The sequence below is a fragment of the Ranitomeya imitator genome, chromosome 1, assembly GCF_032444005.1.
Source record: "Ranitomeya imitator isolate aRanImi1 chromosome 1, aRanImi1.pri, whole genome shotgun sequence".
Taxonomy (NCBI): Eukaryota; Metazoa; Chordata; class Amphibia; order Anura; family Dendrobatidae; genus Ranitomeya; species Ranitomeya imitator.
Window position 1 is genome coordinate 377,698,323 of NC_091282.1, and position 23,485 is coordinate 377,721,807.

Below are 23,485 nucleotides of genomic sequence, written 5' to 3' on the forward strand. Positions count from 1 at the left end.
GAATCGGGGTATGTGTTAAAGGGGGGGCCCACTGAGACTCTTTCGCCCGGGGCCCTCAAAAACCTGGAGCCGGCCCTGAGGTGAGGGATTGTGTTTTTTTTTTTTTTTTAATTTATTACAGGGGATTAGGAATTCAGTGGAATTAGGCGTTATGTGAGTATAACTGTGTTTGTTATTTTTAAATAAAAATGGAAAACTGTGTTTTGTTTTATTTCTAGTAAAAGACTTTATTCTGGCTGTGTCTTTATTTACCACTGGATGGTAGCTCGATTCTAACGCATCGGGTATTCTAGAATATGTATGTAGTTTATTTATGAAGATTTTAGAATAATACATTGAATACACAGGATTCGGCCAACCGCGACCAATTAGCGAAGCGTGGTTCAAATCCCGCGCCAATTCGCGGTCGGACTGCGCCTGTCGCTGATAGTTCGCGGCCGGCCACGTAGTATATAACAGCCCACGAAGTAAATAGCACAGCCACGTAGTACAAAGCACAGGCACGTAGTATATTGCCCACCCACGTAGTATATAGCACAGCCCATGGAGTATATAGCACAGCTCATGGAGTATATAGCACAGCCCACAGAGTATATAGCACAGCCCACAGAGTATATAGCACAGCCCATGGAGTGTATAACAGCCCACGTGGCATATAACACAGCTCACGTAGTATATAACAGCCCACGCACGCAGTATATAACACAGCCCACGTAGTGTATAACACAGCCCACGTAGTATATAACAGCCCACGTAGTATATAACACAGCCCACGTAGTACATAACACAGCCCACGTAGTATATAGCACAGCCCATGTAGTATATAGCACAGCCCACGTAGTATATAACAACCCATGTAGTGTATAACACAGCCACGTAGTATATAGCACAGCCCACCTAGTAGATAGCACAGCCAGCCACGTAGTATATTGCACAGCCACGTAGTATATTGCACAGCCCACGTAGTATATAGCAATGTGGGCATCATATCCCTGTTAAAAAAGAATTAAAATAAAAAATAGTGCTCCTCATGACGCCCTGGTGACCGCTCCATGCATTGCGGTCTCGCGAGATGATGACGTAGCGGTCTCGTTATTATTTTTAACATTAGCTCTTTTTACTATTGATGCCGCATAGGCAGCATCAATATTAAAAAGTTGGTCACACAGGGTTAATAGCGGCGTTAACGGAGTGCGTTACACCGCGGCATAACGCGGTCCGTTAACACTGCAATTAACCCTGTGTGAGTGCTGACTGGAGGGGAGTATGGAGCGGGCACTGACAGCGGGGAGGAAGGAGCGGCCATTTTGCCACCAGACTGTGCCCGTCGCTGATTGGTCGCGGACTGGTGGCTGCGACCAATCAGCGATGCGGGATTTCCGGGACAGACAGACGGAAGTGACCCTTAGACAATTATATAGTAGATGTAACTGTAGGATTAGTAATGGATAGATCCCAGAATAGAAGAAAGACAGCGCCACAACGGTCAGTGATGAAGACCTTACGTGTTTAATCTGCCTCCTGCGGCAGATTAAACACGTAAGGTCTTCATCACTGACCGTTGTGGCGCTGTCTTTCTTCTATTCTGGGATATGGACTTGCAGCCGGGCTGGACCCCTTGGCATTGACTTGCGCCAATATGCGAATGGAAGCTGTATGGACATAGGGTGCGGTTTTTCTCTTTTTGGATTTCTAGTAATGGATAGATGTCTTACAGAAGCCGCTCCATTACTAAGCCGGGGGCTTGATGTCACCTGATAATACAAAGGTGACATCAACCCCACAACTATTACTCACTTGCCACCGCTACAGGCCAAGTGGGAAGAGTCGGGCAAAGCGCCAAAATTGGCGCATCTAATAGATGCACCTTTTCTGGGCCGCTGCGGGCTGCTAGTTTTAGACTGGAGGGGGGGACAATATCCATGGCCCCTTACCAGCCGGAGAATACCAGCTACCAGCTGTCAGCTTTTTTGTCAAAAATTGGGTGGACCCCATGTGGTTTTTTAAATTATTATTTACAGCTGCAGCCACCAGCTGTGAGTTTTGCCTGGCTGGTTATAGAAAATACAGGGGATCCCAGGTTGTTTTTTCATTTATAGCACAAGTGGTGGGTGATGAATACCTCCATCAGCTGCCACCTACTGTCACTGTTATTAGTGGCAACAGGTGTAGACTGATGGGAGTAATAGTCCCTTCAGCCGCCTGCTGTCATTGTTCTGACTTTAATACAACTGTCAGCATTCTCCCCTGCTTGCTTTGATCGCCGGCAGAGCAGGGGAGAATGATGAGAGCTGTATTCAGCACTCGCTGCCGGGGAACAGCGCTTACTGTAACGCTTCTTCCCTGGCACCCGTGCTTTTGGTACTGATGCGGTACACGGTTGCCAAACGTGTGCCACAAGTATTAGGGTATGTGCACACGTCAGGATTTCTTGCAGAAAATTCCTGAAGAAAACCGGACATTTTCTGCAAGAAATCTGCATGCGTTTTTTTCGCGTTTTGATGCATTTTTTGCACGTTTTTTTCCGGAGCTTCCCAATGCATTAAATAGCGGGAAAAACGCAAAAAAATCTGCAAAATTAATGAACATGATGCGTTTTTTTACCGCGATGCGTTTTTTTTCTGGAAAAAAACGCATGATGTGCACAAAAATTGCAGAATGCATTATAATTGATGGGATGCATATGTATGCGTGTGCACACAGCCTTAGGCCGGCGTCACACTTGCAAGTTTTACGGACGTAAGAGCGCAGAATCTACGTCCGTAAAACTCGCAAAAAATACGGCACAATTATTCTCTATGCCCCTGCTCCTATTTGCCGTATTTTACTGATCAGTATTATACGGCTTTCTACGGCCGTACAAAATCGCAGCATGCTGCGTTTGTCACCGTACTGCGCAAGAAATACGCCAATGAAAGTCTATGGAAGTGTGAAAAATACGGATTACACACGGACAAGCAGTGTGACTTGCGAGAAATACGCAGCGCTGTTAGAGAGAAAAGCCGGCAATTCAGTGCGGTGTACAGTAAAATCACATTGACAGCTTACAGTCCAATAGGTAGAATAAATGTGTACACATAGAATAGGTATATATATATATATATGTCAGTGAGACACATATATGTATATATATTAATATTTATTCCAGCGCTATACAGCTTGAAAGCCGGTAATTCCAATACCGGCTTTTTCTTTCTCCTTCCTAAAACCCGACATGATTTGAGACATGGTTTACATACAGTAAACCATGTCTTCTCTCCATTTTTTTTTGCAGATTCCACACTACTAATGTCAGTAGTGTGTATCTGCAAAATTTGGCCGTTCTAGCTCTTAAAATAAAGGGTTAAATGGCGGAAAAAATTGGCGTGGGCTCCCACGCAATTTTCTCCGCCAGAGTAGTAAAGCCAGTGACTGAGGGCAGATATTAATAGCCTGGAGAGGGTCCACGGTTATTGGCCCCCCCCTGGCTAAAAATATCTGCACCCAGCCACCCCAGAACAGGCACATCTGGAAGATGCGCCTATTCTGGCACTTGGCCACTCTCTTCCCATTCCCGTGTAGCGGTGGGATATGGGGTAATGAAGGGTTAATGCCACCTTGCTATTGTAAGGTGACATTAAGCCTAATTAATAATGGAGAGGCGTCAATTATGACACCTATCCATTATTAATCCAATTGTAGTGAAGGGTTAAATAAAACACAAACACATTATTTAAAATTATTTTAATGAAATAAAAACAATGGTTGTTGCAGTATTTTATTCAACGCCCAATCCAGTCACTGAAGACCCTCGTTCTGTGAGTAAAAAAACATAATAAACCAACAATATACTTACCCTCCGCAGATCTGTAACGTCCAACGATGTAAATCCTTCTGAAGGGGTTAAAACATTTTGCAGCAAGGAGCTGTGCTAATGCAGGCTGCTCCTCGCTGCAAAACCCCAGGGAATGAGGCTAAATATAGATCAATGATCTATATTTAGCTTTATTTGCGGTGAGGCGCCCTCTGCTGGCTGTTCATAGATCGTGGGAAATTACCTAGAAAGCCAGGGAGCTTTCTAGGTAATTTCCCACGATCTATGAACAGCCAGCAGAGGGCGCCTCACCGCAAATAAAGCTAAATATAGATCATTGATCTATTTTTAGCCTCATTCCCTGGGGTTTTGCAGCGAGGAGCAGCCTGCATTAGCACAGCTCCTTGCTGCAAAATGTTTTAACCCCTTCAGAAGGATTTACATCGTTGGACGTTACAGATCTGCGGAGGGTAAGTATTGTTGGTTTATTATGTTTTTTTACTCACAGAACGAGGGTCTTCAGTGACTGGATTGGGCGTTGAATAAAATACTGCAACAACCATTGTTTTTATTTCATTAAAATAATTTTAAATAATGTGTTTGTGTTTTATTTAACCCTTCACTACAATTGGATTAATAATGGATAGGTGTCATAATTGACGCCTCTCCATTATTAATTAGGCTTAATGTCACCTTACAATAGCAAGGTGGCATTAACCCTTCATTACCCCATATCCCACCGCTACACGGGAATGGGAAGAGAGTGGCCAAGTGCCAGAATAGGCGCATCTTCCAGATGTGCCTGTTCTGGGGTGGCTGGGGGCAGATATTTTTAGCCAGGGGGGAGCCAATAACCGTGGACCCTCTCCAGGCTATTAATATCTGCCCTCAGTCACTGGCTTTACTACTCTGGCGGAGAAAATTGCGCGGGAGCCCACGCCAATTTTTTCCGCCATTTAACCCTTTATTTTAAGAGCTAGAACGGCCAAATTTTGCAGATACACACTACTGACATTAGTAGTGTGGAATCTGCAAAAAAAATGGAGAGAAGACATGGTTTACTGTATGTAAACCATGTCTCAAATCATGTCGGGTTTTAGGAAGGAGAAGGAAAAAGCCGGTAATTGAATTACCAGCTTTCAAGCTGTCTAGCGCTGGAATAAATATTAATATATATACATATATGTGTCTCACTGACATATATATATATATATATACCTATTCTATGTGTACACATTTATTCTACCTATTCTACTGTAAGCTGTCAGTGTGATTTTACTGTACACCGCACTGAATTACCGGCTTTTCTCTCTAATATATGTGTCTACTGACACATATATACATATATATATATATATATATATAGACAGTATATATATATTTTCTTTTCTTTTTGGGACACATGGATCACTTCTATAGCGGTATGTTGGTTTTGCTAGCCTGCGAGAAAACCACGCAGTACGGATGCCATACGGATTACATACGGAGGATGCCATGCGCAAAAAACGCTGACACACCCTGCCTACGGAGGAGCTACGGACCACTTTTTTCGGGACTTTTCAGCGTATTACGGCCGTAATATACGGACCGTATTGTTTTACGCTGTGTGTGACGCCGGCCTTACACGCACGGATACTGACATCTTCAGTACCATTTTTTCCCGGTACTGAAAATATCAGAATGTGTGAAACCGGCCAAACACAGGGGTGGACATTTCAGGGGCCAAAGAGGTGTACAAAGCAGGTGGAATTGTGTATTTTGATGAGGTATTGGACTGCATTGGGCCCCTCCCCACTAGCCTCAAAGGTCACCTCTTTTAACCACTTTGTGTCTTTGGAGACCTAAGGGTATGTGCACACGTCAGTATTTTCTAGCAAAAATTTCCTGACAAAAAAACGGACTTTTCTGCCAGAAATCCGCATGTGTTTTTTTGTGGTTTTTATGCGTTTTTGACGTGTTTTTTTGCGCTTTTGTTTGTGCGTTTTTTTCCCCCAATGCATTAGTGGGAAAAACGCATCATGTGCACAAAAATTGCAGAATGCATTCTAAATGATAGGATGCATATGTAGGTGTTTTTTAATGCGTTTTTATAGCGTTTTTATCGCGAAAAAACCTGAATGTGTGCACATACCCTAAAGCAAGAAGATCCCCTTCAAAAAAATCTGCTGGAAACCAAACCAGGACATATAATAGCACACACCTTGTCTGTCACCAGGCGCCGGGCCATGTGTGCAGTATTGTCCTCCGGCCTGTAGAGGGCGCTTGGTCTTAGCTGAACAACCATGATTCTATTATTTCTTGGGAATGGAAAGAGGAAGTGATGAGAATTGAGAAACATAAGACGAGAAGTAGCTGAGCTCAGACAGGTACTGGCTATGGGTTATGGAATGTGTAAGTGTTTCTGGGGCGAGTGGGGGTCACGGGTGACAGGCAGACTGTTGTGAGGCAGGCACGTAGCAGAACTACAGGGCTCAGCATGCCCACACAACCTCTGGCGACCATGCTGTGCTGTGTAACCAGTCTCTGTACTGTGAGCCCCAGTTTAGTGCTTGGTATTATGTCAGTGCTTCCTGCCTTACTTAGAAATGTGGCTACTCTGGGAGAAGTCTCATAACACTATGGGGTAGACGAGCATAAAGGGGTCTTCTCTGATTGCAGAGGTCATGTGATATTGATTTTGAGGGAAGTTAATGGGGTTGTTATCTTCTGATTATAGCAAACAGGACCAGTAGGGGACGTGTATGTTCACATGGGTCATACGTGGAGGGAAACTGGGGAAGACCTTTATTACGTCTCATCCACACACGGAGCTGAGGGTCCGGGGCAGAAATGGGTCTTTTGGATATGAAATCCGCAACCTAGCGATAAGGCATTCCCCTGGGCAGTCTGGTGGATTTACTGCCGAAAATATATCCTATATGGCTGTAACGCCCCCTTAGGCTGCACCCACAGTGCCAGCAAAGTGGATGGGATATATAGAGTCTTGGGTACACCGGGTTTCTGTTATACTCAGCGTAAACTGACCTGCGGTGCGCTGGGTTTTCTGTAATATAACCATTGTTTTGAGCGGGCACCATCAATTTATAATAAACAAAGGGGATCACCTAATGCATATCTCATTGAAAACCAGTAGAATAGAGAAAATGGATGCATAAAGGAAATGGGATCACCACATCAATCATAAAGTGCAAAAAATAGCAATTTTTATTGTGAACATACATGAGGTGGAGCCGCATATTCATCACTGTAATGGGCGGCACCACGTGACCGCTCATACAGGAGAAGCTGCAGCGAGGAGAGGAAGCAGCGAGGGAGCCGGATAAGTATTTTATTAACAGCGGGGGGGCGCACAGGGGGTGGGAGGGGATTGGGGACAGGGATCTTTTTTTTTTTTTTTTTAAACACCAAAAAAAAAAGAAAAAAAAAAAAAAAGTTTTCATATCTTCTCTCCAGCGAACGCTGCTGGAGAGAAGAAATTAATGGCGGCTTCAGCACCACGCTGGGGGGACAGCGCTTACTGTAGCGCTGTCTCCTGCACGGCACACAGACAGCATCCGTGTGCGGTACGTGTTTTACACGGACCCATTGACTTTAATGGGTCCGTGTAATACGTGCGCTCCCACGAACACTGACATGTCTCCGTGTTTTTCAAACGGACACACGGTCCGTGAAAACACGCTGACATGTGCAGAGACACATTGATTTTAATGTGTCTACGTGAGTCAGTGGCTCCGGTACGTGAGGAAACTGTCACCTCACGTACCGGAGCCACTGACGTGTGAAACCGGCCTTAGACAGTGAGTCAAGGTCGAGTACGTACAGGGTCTCGGGATTGCTGGGGTCCCCCTCCCCTGTTTGTTACTATTAAGCCACGTGCACACTATCAGTATTTTACCTCAGTATTTGTAGCCCAAACCAGGAGTGGAACAATTAGAGGAAAAGGATAATAGAAACATATGCACCACTTCTGTATTTATCACCCACTCCTGATTTTGGCTGCCAAATACTGCTGTAAAATACTGACCAAATACTGCTAGTGTGATGGCAGCCTAAGAGGAAAAGTATAATAGAAACATGTCACCATTTCTGTTTTTATCACCTCTCCTGGTTTTGGCTTACAGAAACTGAGGTAAAATACTGACCAAATACTGCTAGTGTGAACGTGGCTTATTATTATTCTGGACACATCAGCTGCCAACCTGCCTTTCCTGTTTTCTTTTTTGGGGCTTTCATGCCTATGATCGGTCTAATGTCGGATTGCAATGCCCGGACTGGCTGCACATCTTCTGACCCGAGTGTGACATGCTTCATAGATATATACAAAGCTGAGCCTTGTGATCCGACATTAGACCAATTATCACGGACATCTGAAAGAGCCTTTATCACAATAGGCCACTTGGATTTATACTTGTTTAAACATAATGAAAGATTTATAAAGACCAATGACCTTGTCCTATTGATTAATGGAATATTTAAACTAAAAACGCATTACTGTGTTATTCAGGGTAACAGAAGACAGTTGATCATTTGCTCAACTGCTGCCTCAGCTTTAGGTCACTTTCAGAGCTGTGTTTTTTTTTTGTTTTTTTTTTGTTTTGTTTTTTTTTTGTCATCCATTTTTGATCTAAGTGACTAATTTTCCCATATTGTGGCATCCATTTTTCTCATGCAAAACAAATAATACACTTCTGAGCTTCTTTTACCCATTAGACTACATTCATACATCTGGTTTTGTATTTACATCTGTTAAAATCAGGCAGTTTTTCTCTCATCCGTTTTGCCTCTATTTTATTTATTTAGTCGAGGGGTTCAAGAGAGGCCTGGATGTCTTCCTGGAGCAGAACAATATTGTATCATACAATTATTAGGTTCTGTAGAAGGACGTAGATCTGGGGATTTATTATAATGGAATATAGGCTGAACTGGATGGACAAATGTCTTTTTTCGGCCTTACTAACTATGTTACTATGTTACTATTATTCATTGTTAAACACTGAAAAAGCTAAACTGTCTCAACCATTTTTTTTTCTACTGACCATTTACAATGAAAAAGTTAGAAACAAGTGGGGGAAAAAAGATATTTTACAAGTCTCCTCTCCAAAAACGGATGAGAACAGCATATGTAGAGAGTTTAACAGAAGGGAAGCATGCATCTATCTGAAAACGTTGGATGTATGAATGGTTCTATAGATCTCTGGGTCAGTGTGCTGCCTGTCTTAAGAATGGACAGCACAAAGATGAGAACGATTGATGTGTGAATGTAGATATAGGCCAAGATTTATGAAGACTGCTGTGAACAAGGCTAATGGGGCTAATCTTTCTCCAGTTAGGAACTGAAGTGAGAGTTCTGGTGTAAAATGAGGCTTAGTTTGTCATGAACTTTGGCAGAGCTGAGTACAATTGGCGTGAGAATGCCAACATTCAAAATACTTTTGTGCAACTCGAAATTGAGAAAAAGTTTTGTGAAGTTACAACGTTTCTTAATCCAGAATTTGTGCATCATCACTTTGATGAATTGGGGACTTAGATGGTTAAAACCAGACCGACATAAGGGTGATATACAGATGGTTGGATGGATCTGTGAGCCATGCATTATTTTCACAAACCAATACACTTGAATGGGCAAGTTAGATTGGCAAATTGATCAAAACTTAAATAAATATGACCATGTCTATAGATTATAATGGATATGTGTTCTCCCCATGAAAAACACAGAATGAAGCTATTAGTTTGGAATCAATCTTGAAGATCAGCCTGACTTTCCAGTTCCGGCCCATAGCTAGCTATTTACTCAAATTCCACCATTAATCGCTAAACTGGGCACCCCTGATATCCCACTCATATTTGTTATATTTGCCTCATCAGCTGACATGTGCCGGAAAAGATGTAGTCTCAGCGCCGGAGCCCACATCAAAGGGAGGGTGTCCAACATTGGCGTACTATCACTCCCGATGTCGAAAAGGGGTTTAGGAGAATCTGTCACCTGTTTTTTTAGTACTCCATCTGATAGCAGCATGCTGTAGAGACAGAAACCCCGATTTCAGTGAGGTCACTTAGTTTATTGGATGCAGCACTTCTGATAAAAACCGTTTTCTCTGCTGCAGATCCAGCAGAGCTCAGAAGGCTGAGCCCTATATAATTACACCACTGATTAGTAGCTTTCTGTGTTCACTATACATTGACAGAAAGCTGCTAATCAGTGGTGGGGGTGGGTTTAACAAAGCAGGATGACTAGATAGCACAGGGTAGTTTGTCCTCTAGTGATAATCACCTCCTGATAAAACACTGATTTTATTGAAACAGCAACACATAGCCTAGTAAATGTACATCAATGGAATCAGACTTTCGTCCCCTACATCATTCTGCTCTCGGATTACCATTACGCAAACCTGCTGACAGATTCCCTTCAAGGGATTAAGTAATGTATGGCGTATTGTGTATACACAATACGCCATACGTATTTACGTATACGTATACACAGTTCATAACAGATGTACCTATATCTGGTGTATTAATTATGTATTTTTTTTAAGGTCTGTTACTGAAGGAAACTAAGGCGCTGCTGTGTATTTGGATTATACCAATGACAGTGTCTTCTGTGGAAACATGGCTACCTGGCAGCTGAGAAGTGCATTGGAACAGGCTTTAATTCAGCAGCCTGACACTGTGACAACCGTTCTACTTGACCGGATGCTCAATGCCCCATTGAAAGATAGGTATCGTAGACTGGACCTACGGACGCTACTTCCAGGTGTTGAACAGGTATATTATCAAGAATCTCATACTTTTTTTCTCCAGTTTTCATCCCAATGCGAAGGCTACATGTGCAGCACCAGTTTCACAGGCCTTTGTATTTTGCGGTTTCTTTTATTATATACTGTAGCATAAGCTTGAACCGTCACTCAACGTTTGAAATGGAAAGTGTTAATATTTGACATGTATTTGTACTATTCTTCATACCCTAGCCACAACATCTTCGCAGTGTGATTAATGCTCTCAATATCCTGGAGAAATATGGAAAGAATCTCCTCTCGTCACAGAGACCTAAGTTCTGGAGAAGTGTCAAATTTAACAACCCAGTGTTTAAATCCACTGTTGATGCCGTTAATGTAAGTTGTAATTAATTATTGTAGCAATTATAGGGCGATTACTCATTGCCTTGCTGTGCGATTACAGTCAGGCGTGTTTTACTCTAAAGCGCTGCGGCACTAAGAAAAAGTATACGTTTAAAAGCCGACAGGGATTGTGCTTTTTCCCCTGACTTGTACGTGGCAAGCCCCACGCCAACTTCTCCCTGCCCCAATCCCCTTAACCGTCTGGTCCCTCCATGTGTACGCACAGAAGGGGAGGTTGGTCAGTCACTGAGTCGGGGAGAACTCACAGATGAGACACATAGTCCCCATGCTTTTCAAAGTATGTTTTCTCTGAGACAACTCAGCATTTCAGAGTAAAACATGCACGGCTGCAATTTTGTAGGCAGAGTCTATTCATGCTGCTTACTGTTCAGGCAGCATGACTCTGATGGCAGGTTCCCTTTAATATTTCCTTTGGATTTAACCTGTTTTTTATTATTTTAATTGTACTATTTTTACATGCCAGGGCTAGATATGATATAGAATGGTCAGTTCAGAGCATGCAGTGTTAGAAAGACACATAACGACGTGAACTAAAAGATCGCCACTATTTTCATACAGTGTAAAATCTGATGTGTGACATTATATACCACAGTGTATTGTATCTAGTGCAGAGCTTTCAATATAATGGATGAGAAAATATACACCATTCTAGTGCACAGGCTGTGCATTTGCAGCAAAGAACTTTTCACTTTTAACAGCTGAAATGCCAGACTATTCCCCTTGAGTGACCCTGTTTCTTGCAAGATAAAAAGCAGAATTTTTTTTTAATCTCAGGAAACCCAGTGCCCTTAGATCTTCATGTGTAGAACCTTTGGCTTCCAAGCTCCATCATTGTGCTGCGAGCCTCCCTTTCCTTTTCATTCAGTAAGATGAAGTTCTCCTTGTCTGCCATGTTACCGATCCAGCAGAACTGCAGCCCGGTCACCGGTTCTACAACTTGCTAGCTCTCATTACACTTGTTATTCCTCTCCTCCCTGTCATCATTATACTTCATCAGCAAGTGGATATGCGGTTATAAACATGGCACATAACAAGTATTTACTTTCTATAAAATGAAGGCTAGGCTATACCATCACTTTATCGTTGGGTTTGACTTCTGATGAAGCATGGAGGTTCTTCCATACTTATTTAGCGTTGTGTCCCCCTCAAAGTGTTAGTGGTACAAAGTTAAAAATAAAATGAATTAGGCCAGCAGCGATTCCAAACACAGTCGAGGGGCAGGAGAAATTACTAAATCATAATGCTTTTGTCCTTTTAGATGTGATTTGCGAATCTTTTTGTAATAGAAAATAAAGAGATTAAATAGAAAAGTATAGTGAAAATACCAATCCAAAGGAAGCATTTTGTGTAGACAAAATGTCACTGTTACTTGGCTGATTTACTAGAATCCATAAGTGTATTGTGATATTTCTATATAATGAGCCACTGCTTTTCTTACCTCCTAGGGTGGGCGTCATGTCTTGTCATTGTATGGCTACACACAGTCTCTTCCAGATGGTCTTAGCTTTCCAGATACTGAGGAGGAACCAGATATCGCCAATGTTGCCGCTGTGACAGCAGATGTCATCATCCTGCATCGTGAGCTGAATCTTTTGATTTCTGTGAGTGCCTCTTTGCTTTCAGGTCTGGCTTCTGTTTTTCAAATCCTAGAATTATCCTCACCAGAAATCATAACCTATTTTTTCCCCAGAACTCCCATCCACACCAGGATCAAGTGGCAAAGGAACTGATGACTATGAATTTGCCTCAGGTAAAGTAGGTTTAGATATCTTATTGCGCTTTGACAGTAAAATGTGTGGATTTATGCATCCTTTCGAAAAAAGCTTTTTGTGACAGTTGGGTTTTTGTATACTTGCAGCCAGCCCTGGAGTCAGATTCGGTTGTTTTTTCTAGACCTACCCCACCAGGTAATACAAATATTGCTTTGTCATTTAAATATACTCTCTTAATTTTAGCCTTTTATTAGCCAATTCTACCAAAAACCTGAAAGGTGCACGGTTAAAGAATGTCCAATGATGATGAAAAATCTCTCTTTTTTTTTTTTTTTTGCACAACCATATTAACAAAAGGACAAACAATTTAAAGACCTCAAGTATATACAGTTGTGCTCAAAAGTTTACATACCTCAGCAGGGTTTTTGCGTTCTTGTCCTTTTTTCAGAGAATATGAATGATAACACCAAAACTTTTTCTCCACTCATGGTTAGTGGCTAGGTGAAGCCAATTATTGTCAAACTACTGCGTTTTCTCTTTTTTTAAAAAAAAAATCTTAATGACAACTCAAAATATCCAAATGACCCTTGTAACGGGTTCTTCCAAGCTGTGGTACCTCTTTCAGTACCACCCCGTGTTTCAGGAGGTCCACTCTGCTTTGGCTGGAGTATGAATGAAGGACACTGGCTCGAATTGCTTGGTTACATGGGCGCATATAAAGGATCACTGCTTCTCCACGTATTTCCAGTCTGACAACACTTTACTCACAGGACACAAAATATATCACACAGATACAGAGGGCAGGCCAATAGAAAAGCGGCAGGCCAGACATACATTACAATAGCCGCAGGTGGCCGAAGCCTGACGATATTTACTGTGGGAATTACAAAGGTGGGGGGCGGACAAAAGGGGAATATCGTATCCCATCTGCCCAGGGGCGCAGCCTGTGGGCTGATGCATTAGGGACATGCATCTCACATGGAACCTATTATACATACATATAACTGCTATGAGAAAGAAGGAGAAGCGGGAGCATATAGTCAATATGTAAAACGAACAATCTTTATTTATACAAGAAAATTTAAAAGAGTATAGGACATAAATATGCGTAATAATATTACCATGACATAACATAGATAGGGGAAAAGAACCCCACATCCCACCACCCCGACGTAAAGTAAATCAGATGGTCGTAATATGACACCAGGAGGGCACCTATGCGAGTGGCCACATAACGACACCAGACAAGTAGGCACCAAAAAGCACACTGGCAGGAAGCAAAAATATCTACAACGATGCTAGCACTAGGCTAACAAGTGACAACCTGTGTGCGGGGCTAGAAAAAATGTCTACGCTAGCACTCATGGGCCCTGCCACGCAAAAAGACATAACATATCTAGAGCAAGTAATACGGTAATATAGCGTGACAGGAAACCACCACTACACATGGCACTAAAATAGGGGTGCATAGCCAGCGTGCAGGGATGACCAAAGAACGGCAATAGTGCCGACAGTGAAAGGACACGCCAGGCGCTCACCTGATATCCACGGATATCAGGTGAGCGCCTGGCGTGTCCTTTCACTGTCGGCACTATTGCCGTTCTTTGACTATTGACTATATTCTCCCGCTTCTCCTTCTTTCTCATATCTGATATTTGGAGCGATTATATAGAGTCTGGGGGATTATATTATATATACGTGTCTGCTTTTTCCAGATTTCTGTCAATATGCATTTAGTTTCTTGGTTGATATACATATAACTGCACAACATATTCTGGGTGCTGAGTGGTTCCGTAACACGTAACATGGCTCTCCTTTTCAGCGACACGATCGGCATACACAGTCTGATCCTTAACAGATCGGTTTGGGGATGACCGAAGTTTATGGGGTTGGTACAAGTCCCGTTTGTCGACTTAGTCCATTGGCGTTACCGTTTTGTTTGCCGGGTCTGTGGTGGATGGTGAAATCCAGAGGTTGTAGGGCTAAAGTCCACCGCAGCAATCTGGCGTTGTCTCCGGAGACCCAATTAAGCCAGACTAGGGGATTATGGTCCGTTAGGAGGGAAAACTGTCGTCCATACAAATATGGTTGCAACTTTTTGAGTGCCCATACTACCGCCAGGCACTCCTTCTCGATGGCCGTATAGCTTACTTCACGGGCAGGAGTTTCCGACTCAGGTAAGCTACCGGCTGTTCTTGGCCGTCTGGCCCGACTTGGCTCAGTACTGCCCTCAAATCTAAACATAGAAGCGTCTGTGTGAACAAGGAAACGTTTAGTTGGATCGGGTGCGGCCAATAAAGGGGTATTGGTGAGGGCAACCTTTAGTTGGCGGAATGCTTCCTCACACTCTGGGGTCCAGGTTACCTGGCGGGGTTGGTTCTTACGGGTCAGATCAGTGAGGGGCTTGGCTACGCTGCTGTAATTGGGAACGAATTTCCTGTAATACCCCGCTGTCCGTAGAAACGCCATGACCTGGGTTTTAGTGCGTGGGGTGGGCCATTTGGCTATGGCCTCAATCTTGGCTGGTTCTGGTCGCTGTTTCCCACTTCCCACCCAATGCCCTAAATGCTGAACCTCGGCTTTGCCCACGTGACACTTGTTTGGGTTCAGGGTGATTCCGGCTTTGTGGATCCTGTCCAATACTGTCTCTAGGTGATTTTAGATGCTCTTCCCATGTCGCACTGTAGATGGCGATGTCGTCCAGGTAGGCACAAGCATAGTCCTGAAGACCATCCAGAAGCCGGTCAGCCAGCCTTTGGAAGGTCGCCGGGGCATTCTTCATCCCGAATGGCATAACTCGAAACTGGAATAAGCCGAACAGGGTGACAAATGCCGACTTGGGCATAGCGTCAGGACTAAGGGGAATCTGCCAGTAGCCTTTGCATAGATTGATGGTGGTCAAATACTTTGCCCTCGCCAGCTGGTCTAACAACTCATCCACAAGCGGCATGGGATATGCATCCGTCACTGTTTAATCATTGAGCTTACAATAGTCTACACAAAACCGTGTAGTCCCATCCTTCTTGGGCACTAACACTATGGGGGATGCCCAGGGACTATCTGACTCTTCAATGACCCCTAAACGCAATATCTCTTGTCGCATCCCCTCTCCTACAGACTCAGGGACGTGGAAGGGGTTTTGTCGCAGGGGGGTCTGATCCTGGGTCTCAACCTTGTGTTGTGCTAGGCGAGTGTACCCTGGTCTCCCCGAAAACATCCTCTGTCGCTGCCTCAACAACTCCTCCACCTGCTGTCTCTCCCGGGGGCCTAGGTCTTCACCCAAGTGTACCTGGTCCTATGTTTTAGACTGAGTCCTTTCCCCTAAGACAAGTCCGGCTAAATCCTCTGCTTCAGGTGCACAGATGGCCACTAACTCTTCAGGGCGCTCCCGGTAAGGCTTCAGCATATTCACGTGGAACATGCGGATAACGCTGGGGTCGTCACAATCGGCGACATTATAGGTTGTGCCGGCTATTTTCCCCACTACCTGGTAGGGCCCCTGCCATGCAGCTTGGAACTTGTTCTGCCTAATGGGCTCTAACACCAGGACCTTTTGTCCTATTTCCAAGGTGCGCTCTCTGGCCCTCTGATCGTACCATATGTGCTGGCGCTGCTGGGTCACCTGGATGTTCTCACGTACAGCCTGGGTCAGCTCCTGTAAGCGGTCCCGGAATTCCAGCACATAGGGTACAATAGGTACCCCTTCTATGAGGCCCTCCCCTTCCCAGTGTTCTAGCACTAAGTCTAGGGGTCCCCTTACCCGTCTCCCGTATACCAGCTCGAATGGGGAGAACCCCGTGGATTCTTGGGGCACCTCCCAATAGGCAAACAGGAGATGTGGCAAGAATTTCTCCCAGTCCCTGTAGGTCCTGGTAAAAGTCCCAATGAGTTGTTTTAATGTCCCATTAAAGCGTTCACACAACCCATTGGTTTGCGGGTGGTACGGGGTGCTTCTAATGGACTTTACGCCGCACAGCTTCCACAGTTGGTTGGTCACCTCTGCTGTAAACTGGGTACCCTGGTCTGAGATAATCTCCCGGGGAAATCCAACCCGTGAGAAAACCTGGAGCAGGGTGGCCGCCACCGTCTTTGCCAGTATGTTAGGTAACGCAACCGCCTCTGGATACCGTGTGGCATAATCTACCACCGTCAATACATACCTTTTCCCTGACGGACTGGGTTTGGCTAACGGCCCAGCAGATCGACCGCTACTCGGCTAAATGGTTCCTCCTCAATGGGGAGGGGGCGTAATTTGGCCTTGCATCGATCTCCCCTCTTGCCATTGCGCTGGCAACTGTCACAGGTCTGGCAGTACTGACGAACATCATAGGTTACCCCCGGCCAAAAGAAGTTTTGTGTCAGACGATGCCTGGTGCGACTGACGCCGAAGTGCCCGGCCAAGGGTATGTCATGAGAGATTCGCAGTAACTCCTGCCTATACTTCTTGGGAACTACCAGCTGTCGTTTTATAGTGGGGCTCGTCCCTGTGTGGTGCTGCTCTGTGATCCGGTAGAGGAGTCCCTGCTTCCATACAAACTGTATGTACCCCTCTCCCCTCCTGTGCCTTCTCACGATATCCCTCCAATGAAGGATCCTCAAGTAACTCCCTCTTAAATTCATCTGGGGTGGCCCAAGAAATGTGTCTGGCTATGGGAATACGTGTAGGGCTGGGATGTCTTACCTGGGCCTCCTCTGAGTGTGATTCCGCCTCCGCAGCTCGAGCTTGTCTCCGGGTGGTCACAGGATATGTCTCAGCCAGAGGGGCAACCGAGAAGGCAGACAACATGGGCCCCGAGTCATTTCCCAGCAAAACGTCTGCAGGCAAATCCTCCATCAAGCCGACCTCAACAAGGCCATCCCCGACTCCCGAGTTTACGTGAATCCTGGTAGTGGGCAGTCGATGTATAGCTCCCCCTGCTAAACGGACTGCCACTGTCCGGTCAGTCTTTTGGTCCCGGACGAGATGAGGCTTCACAAGGGTCAAAGTTGCCCCGGAATCTTAGTCCCTGCATACGTTTCCCATTAACCCACACGACCTGTCGATGCTGTTGTCGATTATCTGCCCGGGCTGCCTGCACGGGGTCTACTTCGTGCAGCACTTCCTCCATCTCTTCCACCCCTTGGTTAGTCATAGCCCCAATGCCGGGTCAGCTTCGCCTTGGTAGCAGTGTACAGCAGCCCGGCTGAAGGTAGCTGTTCCCGCCTTTGGCCACTGGGTATGCTGAGTCCGGTTGGGACATTATCTTTGCAGGTGGCCCAGCTGACGGTAGGTGTGGCATCGCGCCCCAGGGGGACTGTGGTAGGCCGGTTTTCTAGCTGGTCCCCCTACAATCTTCGGTGGTTTCGGGCCCTCCAGGTCCATGGGCAGACCCCTAGTGACCATCTTTGATCCGGACAACTGAGGCCTCCTGGAATCATGATGTTCATCGGCCATACAAGCGGCTTCCTCAAGAGTCGTTGGCCGCCTGTCCCGAAGCCATTCCTGTGTCTCTGGGTTTAGTCCATTAAAGAATCGTTCTAACAAGAAGAGCTGGAGGACGTCCTCCTTAGTGGTTGCTTGGTTCCCTTGTACCCACTGTAGCAGTGACCGCCGTAATTTACAGGCCCATTCAGCGTGGGTATCGGTTACGCGTTTTATAAGTCCGCGGAACTTTTGGCGGTATGCCTCTGGTGTCAGCGCATACCGGGCCAAGATCACTTCTTTGATCCGCTCATAGTCCGTACAGTCTTCTTCAGGTACCGTGCGATAGGCGTCCGCTGCCCGGCCTGTCAGCTTGCTGGCCAGAATCTGAACCCGTTCTTCCGGCTTCACTTGATGAAGGGCACACTGCCGCTCAAAGTCCTGCAGAAAGCCATCAATGTCTTCCTCTGCCTCCCCCCAACTGTCGGAAGGCATTATACTGGATCTTTTTGTGGCTTACTGTTGAAGGTACCTGGTCGAAGGCCAGAGCTCCCCTTGCTCGCTGACTCTCTCCTTTCTCCGCTCTGCCATCTCCATCTTGGCTAGCTCTATCCTGGTCCGCTCGGCCATCTTTTCCTTCAGATCAGTACGCACATCAGCCATCACCTCTCCTTTGATCTCTACTGCAGGGTTTGGGCCATAGAACGCCAGTCTGTTCTTTACCTCCCTCTGGAATTCAGTCTCCTCCACGTTCACATTGGGGGGCGCTGCACTGTCGTGTTCCATGATGGCTGCTATCAAATCCGCTTTTGTTTTGTCTCGGGCTTCCACCAGATCTTTTAATGTAGTCCTCTTTAACTTCTGGTAGTTGTTTTCCATTCATTCCTTTCCTCCTGTAGAAGGGGTATCATATCCCGCTGTCTGCCACCAATGTAACGTAACGGGGTCTACCAAGCTGGGGTACCTCTTTCAGTACCACCCCGTGTTTCAGGAGGTCCACTCTGCTTTGGCTGGAGTCTGAAGGAAGGACGCTGGCTGGAATTGCTTGGTTACATGGGCGCATATAAAAGATCACTGCTTCTCCACGTGTTTCCAGTCTGACAACACTTTACTCACAGGACACAGAATATATCACACAGATACAGAGGGCAGGCCAATAGAAAAGCGGCAGGCCAGACATACATCACAATAGCCGCAGGTGGCAGAAGCCTGCCGATATTTACTGTGGCAATTACAAAGGTGGGGGGCAGACAAAAGGGGAATATCGTGTCCCCTCTGCCCAGGGGCACAGCCTCTGGGCTGATGCATTAGGGACATGCATCTCACATGGAACCTATTATACATACATATAACTGCACAACATATTCTGGGTGCTGAGTGGTTCCGTAACATGTAACAACCCTGATTAAAAGTTCACATACCCCATTTCTTAATACCGTGTATTGCCCCCATATAACCTCAATGACAGCTTGAAGTCTTTTGTGGTAGTTGTAGATGTGGTTCTTTATTTTCTCAGATGGTAAAGCTGCCCACTCTTCTTATCAAAAAGCCTCCAGTTCCTGTCAATTCCTAGGCTGTCTAGCATGAACTGCGCGTTTGAGATCTACCCAGAATGGCTCAATAATATTGACGTCAGGAGACTGAGATGGCCACTCCAGAACCTTCACTTTGTTCTGCTGTAGCCAATATATCTAATTTGGCCTGCACTCTAAATTTAGATCGGAGTGCTGGGGAGACAGACCGTAAGGTCTAATAACAATATTATTGAAATCCACCGCACTCCCTGTGTGGAATATCTTAGAAACAAAAGGATTTTTTTGAAACTTGCTAGTTTATTCAAGTGAAAAACAGAAATCAATCAAATGTGACAGATCAAATACTAGGCACTTATTGAACAATTGTACAAGCGACTCAATGTCACATTTGATTGATTTCTGTTTTTCACTTGAATAAACTAGCAAGATTCAAAAAATCCTTTTGTTTCTAAGATATTCCACACAGGGAGTGCGATGGATTTCAATAATACTGCTGTAGCCAATGACAGGTCGACTTGGCCTTGTGTTTTGGATCGTTGTCATGTTGGAACGTCCAAATATGTCCCATGCACAGCTTCCGGGCTGATGAGTGCAAATTTGCCTCCTTTATGGGCTGATAATATGCTGCATTCATTTTTCTTCAACTTTGACCAAGTTTCCTGTGCCTTTGTAGCTCCCACATCCCCAAAGCATCAGCGATCCACTTCTACTGTAAAGCACAGGATTGGTGTTCCTTTCATCATAGGCCTTGTTGACCTCTCTCCAAATGTTACGTTTGTGGTTGTGGCCAAAAGTTCAATTTTGGTCTCATCACTCCAAATTAACTTGTTCCAGAAGTTTTGAGGCTTGTCTCTGTGCTGTTTTGCCTATTTTAGGTGAGATACTTTATGGCATTTGCACAGTAATGGCTTTCTTCTGGCAACTCAGCTGTGCAGCCCATTTTTCTTCAAGTGCCTCCTTATTGTGCATCCACAACGCTAGTTTTCAGAAAGTCCTGTATTTCAGCTGATGTTATTTGCGGGTTTTTCTTTGCATCCCGAACAATTTTCCTGGCAGTTGTGGACGACATTTTTGTTGGTCTACCTGACCGTGGTTTTGTTTTTACAGAGTCCCTGATTTTCCATTTGTTAATCACAGTTTGAACGCTGCTGACTGGCATTATCAATTCCTTTGATATCTTTTTGTATCCCTTTCCTGTTTTATACAGTTCAACTACCTTTTCCCGTAGATCCGTTGACAATTCTTTTGCTTTCCCCATGACTCACAATCCAGAAACGTCAGTGGCTGGATGAAAGATACAAGAGTCTGTCTGGATTACAGAAACTCACTGCACACACACTAATTACAAGCAAACAGGTCATAGGTGAGGTTGTTACCTTTAGTAGCCATTCAAACTCATTTATGTCACCTTCTGTGCATGTTATCAGGCCAAAATCACCAGGGTATGTGAACTTTTGATCAGGGTCATTTGGATGTTTTGAGTTGTCATTATGATTTAAAAAGAGAAAACAGTAGTTTGACAATAAATGGCTTCATCCAGCCACTAACCATGAGTGGAGAAAAAGTTTTGGTGTTATCATTAATATTCTCTGAAAAAGGGACAAGAAAGCAAAAATTTTGCAAGGGTATGTAAACTTTTGAGCACAACTGTAAATGGCCAAGGGGTTACACTAAACATCTCATGTGCACCCTAACAACAAGCGGAATAGGCCCTAAATTAGGATAAGGGAACCAACAATGCAACATTTACCCGACACCTAAGCATGGATATCTGTATGCAACGACAACGATCCGATACGTTGCAGCGTCCTGGATAGCGATCTCGTTGTGTTTGACACGCAGCAGCGATCTGGATCCCGCTGTGCCGTAGCTGGTCGGAGCTAGAAGTCCAGAACTTTATTTCGTCGTCAGGTCGGCGTGTATCGTCGTGTTTGACATCAAAAGCAACGATGCCAGCAATGTTTTACTTGGAGCTAACAACCAGCGAGAACGATAAGTGAGTCGCCGTTACGTCACTCGATCGCTCCTGCATCATTCTGGAGTTGCTGTGTTTGACGTCTCTACAGCGACCTAAACAGCGACGCTCCAGCGATCGGCTCGTTGTCTATATCGCTGCAGCGTTGCTGAGTGTGACGGTGCCTTTAGTATGTGAAGACAAATAGTACATGTCATGTTTGCACACGTGTAGCACAACTTTGGGAGATTAGGCAGTGCCATTTACCTTCTATGTTATGTATTCAAGAATTGCATTATATTCTAGATTTGCCTGTTAAAGCATGCACTATTTTAATCTGTCTTCTAAATTATTATGACATTTGTAGAAAGTAGCGTTTACGTTTTGGGAACTGATTATGTCTCCAGTCTCAGAAACGTCTCCTGAAGGTTGTGGACTGTGTGGTGCGAAGACCGTTTCTGTGGTGTGTAATTCATGCAATGATGCGCTGTGTTTAGCGTGCGATCAGAGAGTGCACTCTCATCCCAATCGTTCACATCACCAGCGCACCCCCTTTGGCACACCACCCACGCACAGGTATTGCTCATATTGTCATATATAGAAATTGTTTTATTACTTCAATGTGTATTCAAAATCTAAAAAGTTTACAAATTATCTTACAATTATCCAGTTGCGTCTATGTGGTAAAGGACTACAATATTTCCGTACTCTGATATGCAGTTTTGATGCGATCTGGTCCGTCGTATTTTCTTTTTTTGGGTTGTCCACTACGTTTTTCATATTAAAAATAAGCTTTTGGTGGTAATCAGACATTAAAGTACAGATACTCGTCTACTGCACCAGTGTCCTTGTCCCCCACCAAACGTCTCTCTTCAGCTGGTCATATCACACAACTGCTTAATACCTTCATGGGTTTAAAAAAAAATGTAGTGAACAGCACATTTATTAACCTAATTCTTGTAGATTTGCAGAAAGTAAGACACAGACAGAATAGCGTATGACTGCTGATCACATTACATAGGGTTTGCTTGTAGTCTGTTACTGTAGAGACTTACGGGTGTACTCAGCTGTAGACACATAAGGCTATGTTCATACATAGACCCAAATACCAGGTATAAAGAATACCTTAACACACCACTCACAAAGAGAAGGTAAAGGGATAACAAAATTTTTATTAAGTTACAAATCATACAAATATTATAGTTAAAAACACACAAATATCCGAGGAAAGGTGTTTACTCAAGCCAAATGCACAGACAGGACAGAGGAAAAGTATTCAAGTTCTAGAGTCATGTGTAAAGTGTATACCTATTGGTGAATACAACAGGTACAGCCAACTATAAATGGCCCAACAAGTGCAGCGTGCATAGTGCAAAAGATCCATGCAATACATAGGTCAGATGGTCACTGAACACATACCCATATCGTCTGCCCGTCCTCCGTCACTGAGGCCCCGACGCGCGTTTCGCTGATCGCTTTATCAAGGGGAAAGGTGTGCCTGTCATGTCTCTAAAAGTCCGGGTTTAAATAGGCGTCCAAGCTTACACATTACCCAGTGACGCGTCGCGTATGGCACCGCACGCCCCGGCTCCAGGTGCATCTGTTTCCGGCGTTCCTAATCAAAGTGCGGGGAGGAAAACCTCCATGACGTCACATCCGCACTGTTGATCATATGGGAAGCCTTCAACAAAATGCCGGATATCGGGTGCAGTGCGCATGCGCGTCGCCATATTGGGGGAGCCTAATAACGATAATGAATGAAACCGCATCCAACCAGTGGCATATAGGCAGACAGCATACCGCCGTCAATCAAACCACAAAGACGCCAAGATTTACATCACAAAACAGGTGGTAATGTATACAGAATCATATATAATTTTTCATACTCTGGGCACCATATAGTTAAAACATATGATGCATACAGATTACATAAACATATCCAGCCAAATAAGGA

At 44.7% G+C, this 23,485-nt stretch overlaps 1 protein-coding gene across 1 annotated transcript in view; it reads left to right on the top strand.

Annotated features, from left to right (window-relative positions):
• Positions 1 to 6,063: 6,063 nt before the first annotated feature.
• RNF31 (ring finger protein 31) overlaps positions 6,064 to 23,485 on the top strand; it is a 65,039-nt gene continuing 47,617 nt past the window's right edge. Inside the window, exons 1-7 of the mRNA XM_069761904.1 lie at positions 6,064 to 6,159; positions 10,327 to 10,555; positions 10,759 to 10,902; positions 12,375 to 12,530; positions 12,620 to 12,679; positions 12,788 to 12,836; positions 21,939 to 22,107. Of these exons, the coding sequence (XP_069618005.1) occupies positions 10,400 to 10,555; positions 10,759 to 10,902; positions 12,375 to 12,530; positions 12,620 to 12,679; positions 12,788 to 12,836; positions 21,939 to 22,107 (734 nt within the window). The 5' untranslated portion in view covers positions 6,064 to 6,159; positions 10,327 to 10,399. The remainder of the gene's footprint in view (positions 6,160 to 10,326; positions 10,556 to 10,758; positions 10,903 to 12,374; positions 12,531 to 12,619; positions 12,680 to 12,787; positions 12,837 to 21,938; positions 22,108 to 23,485) is intronic.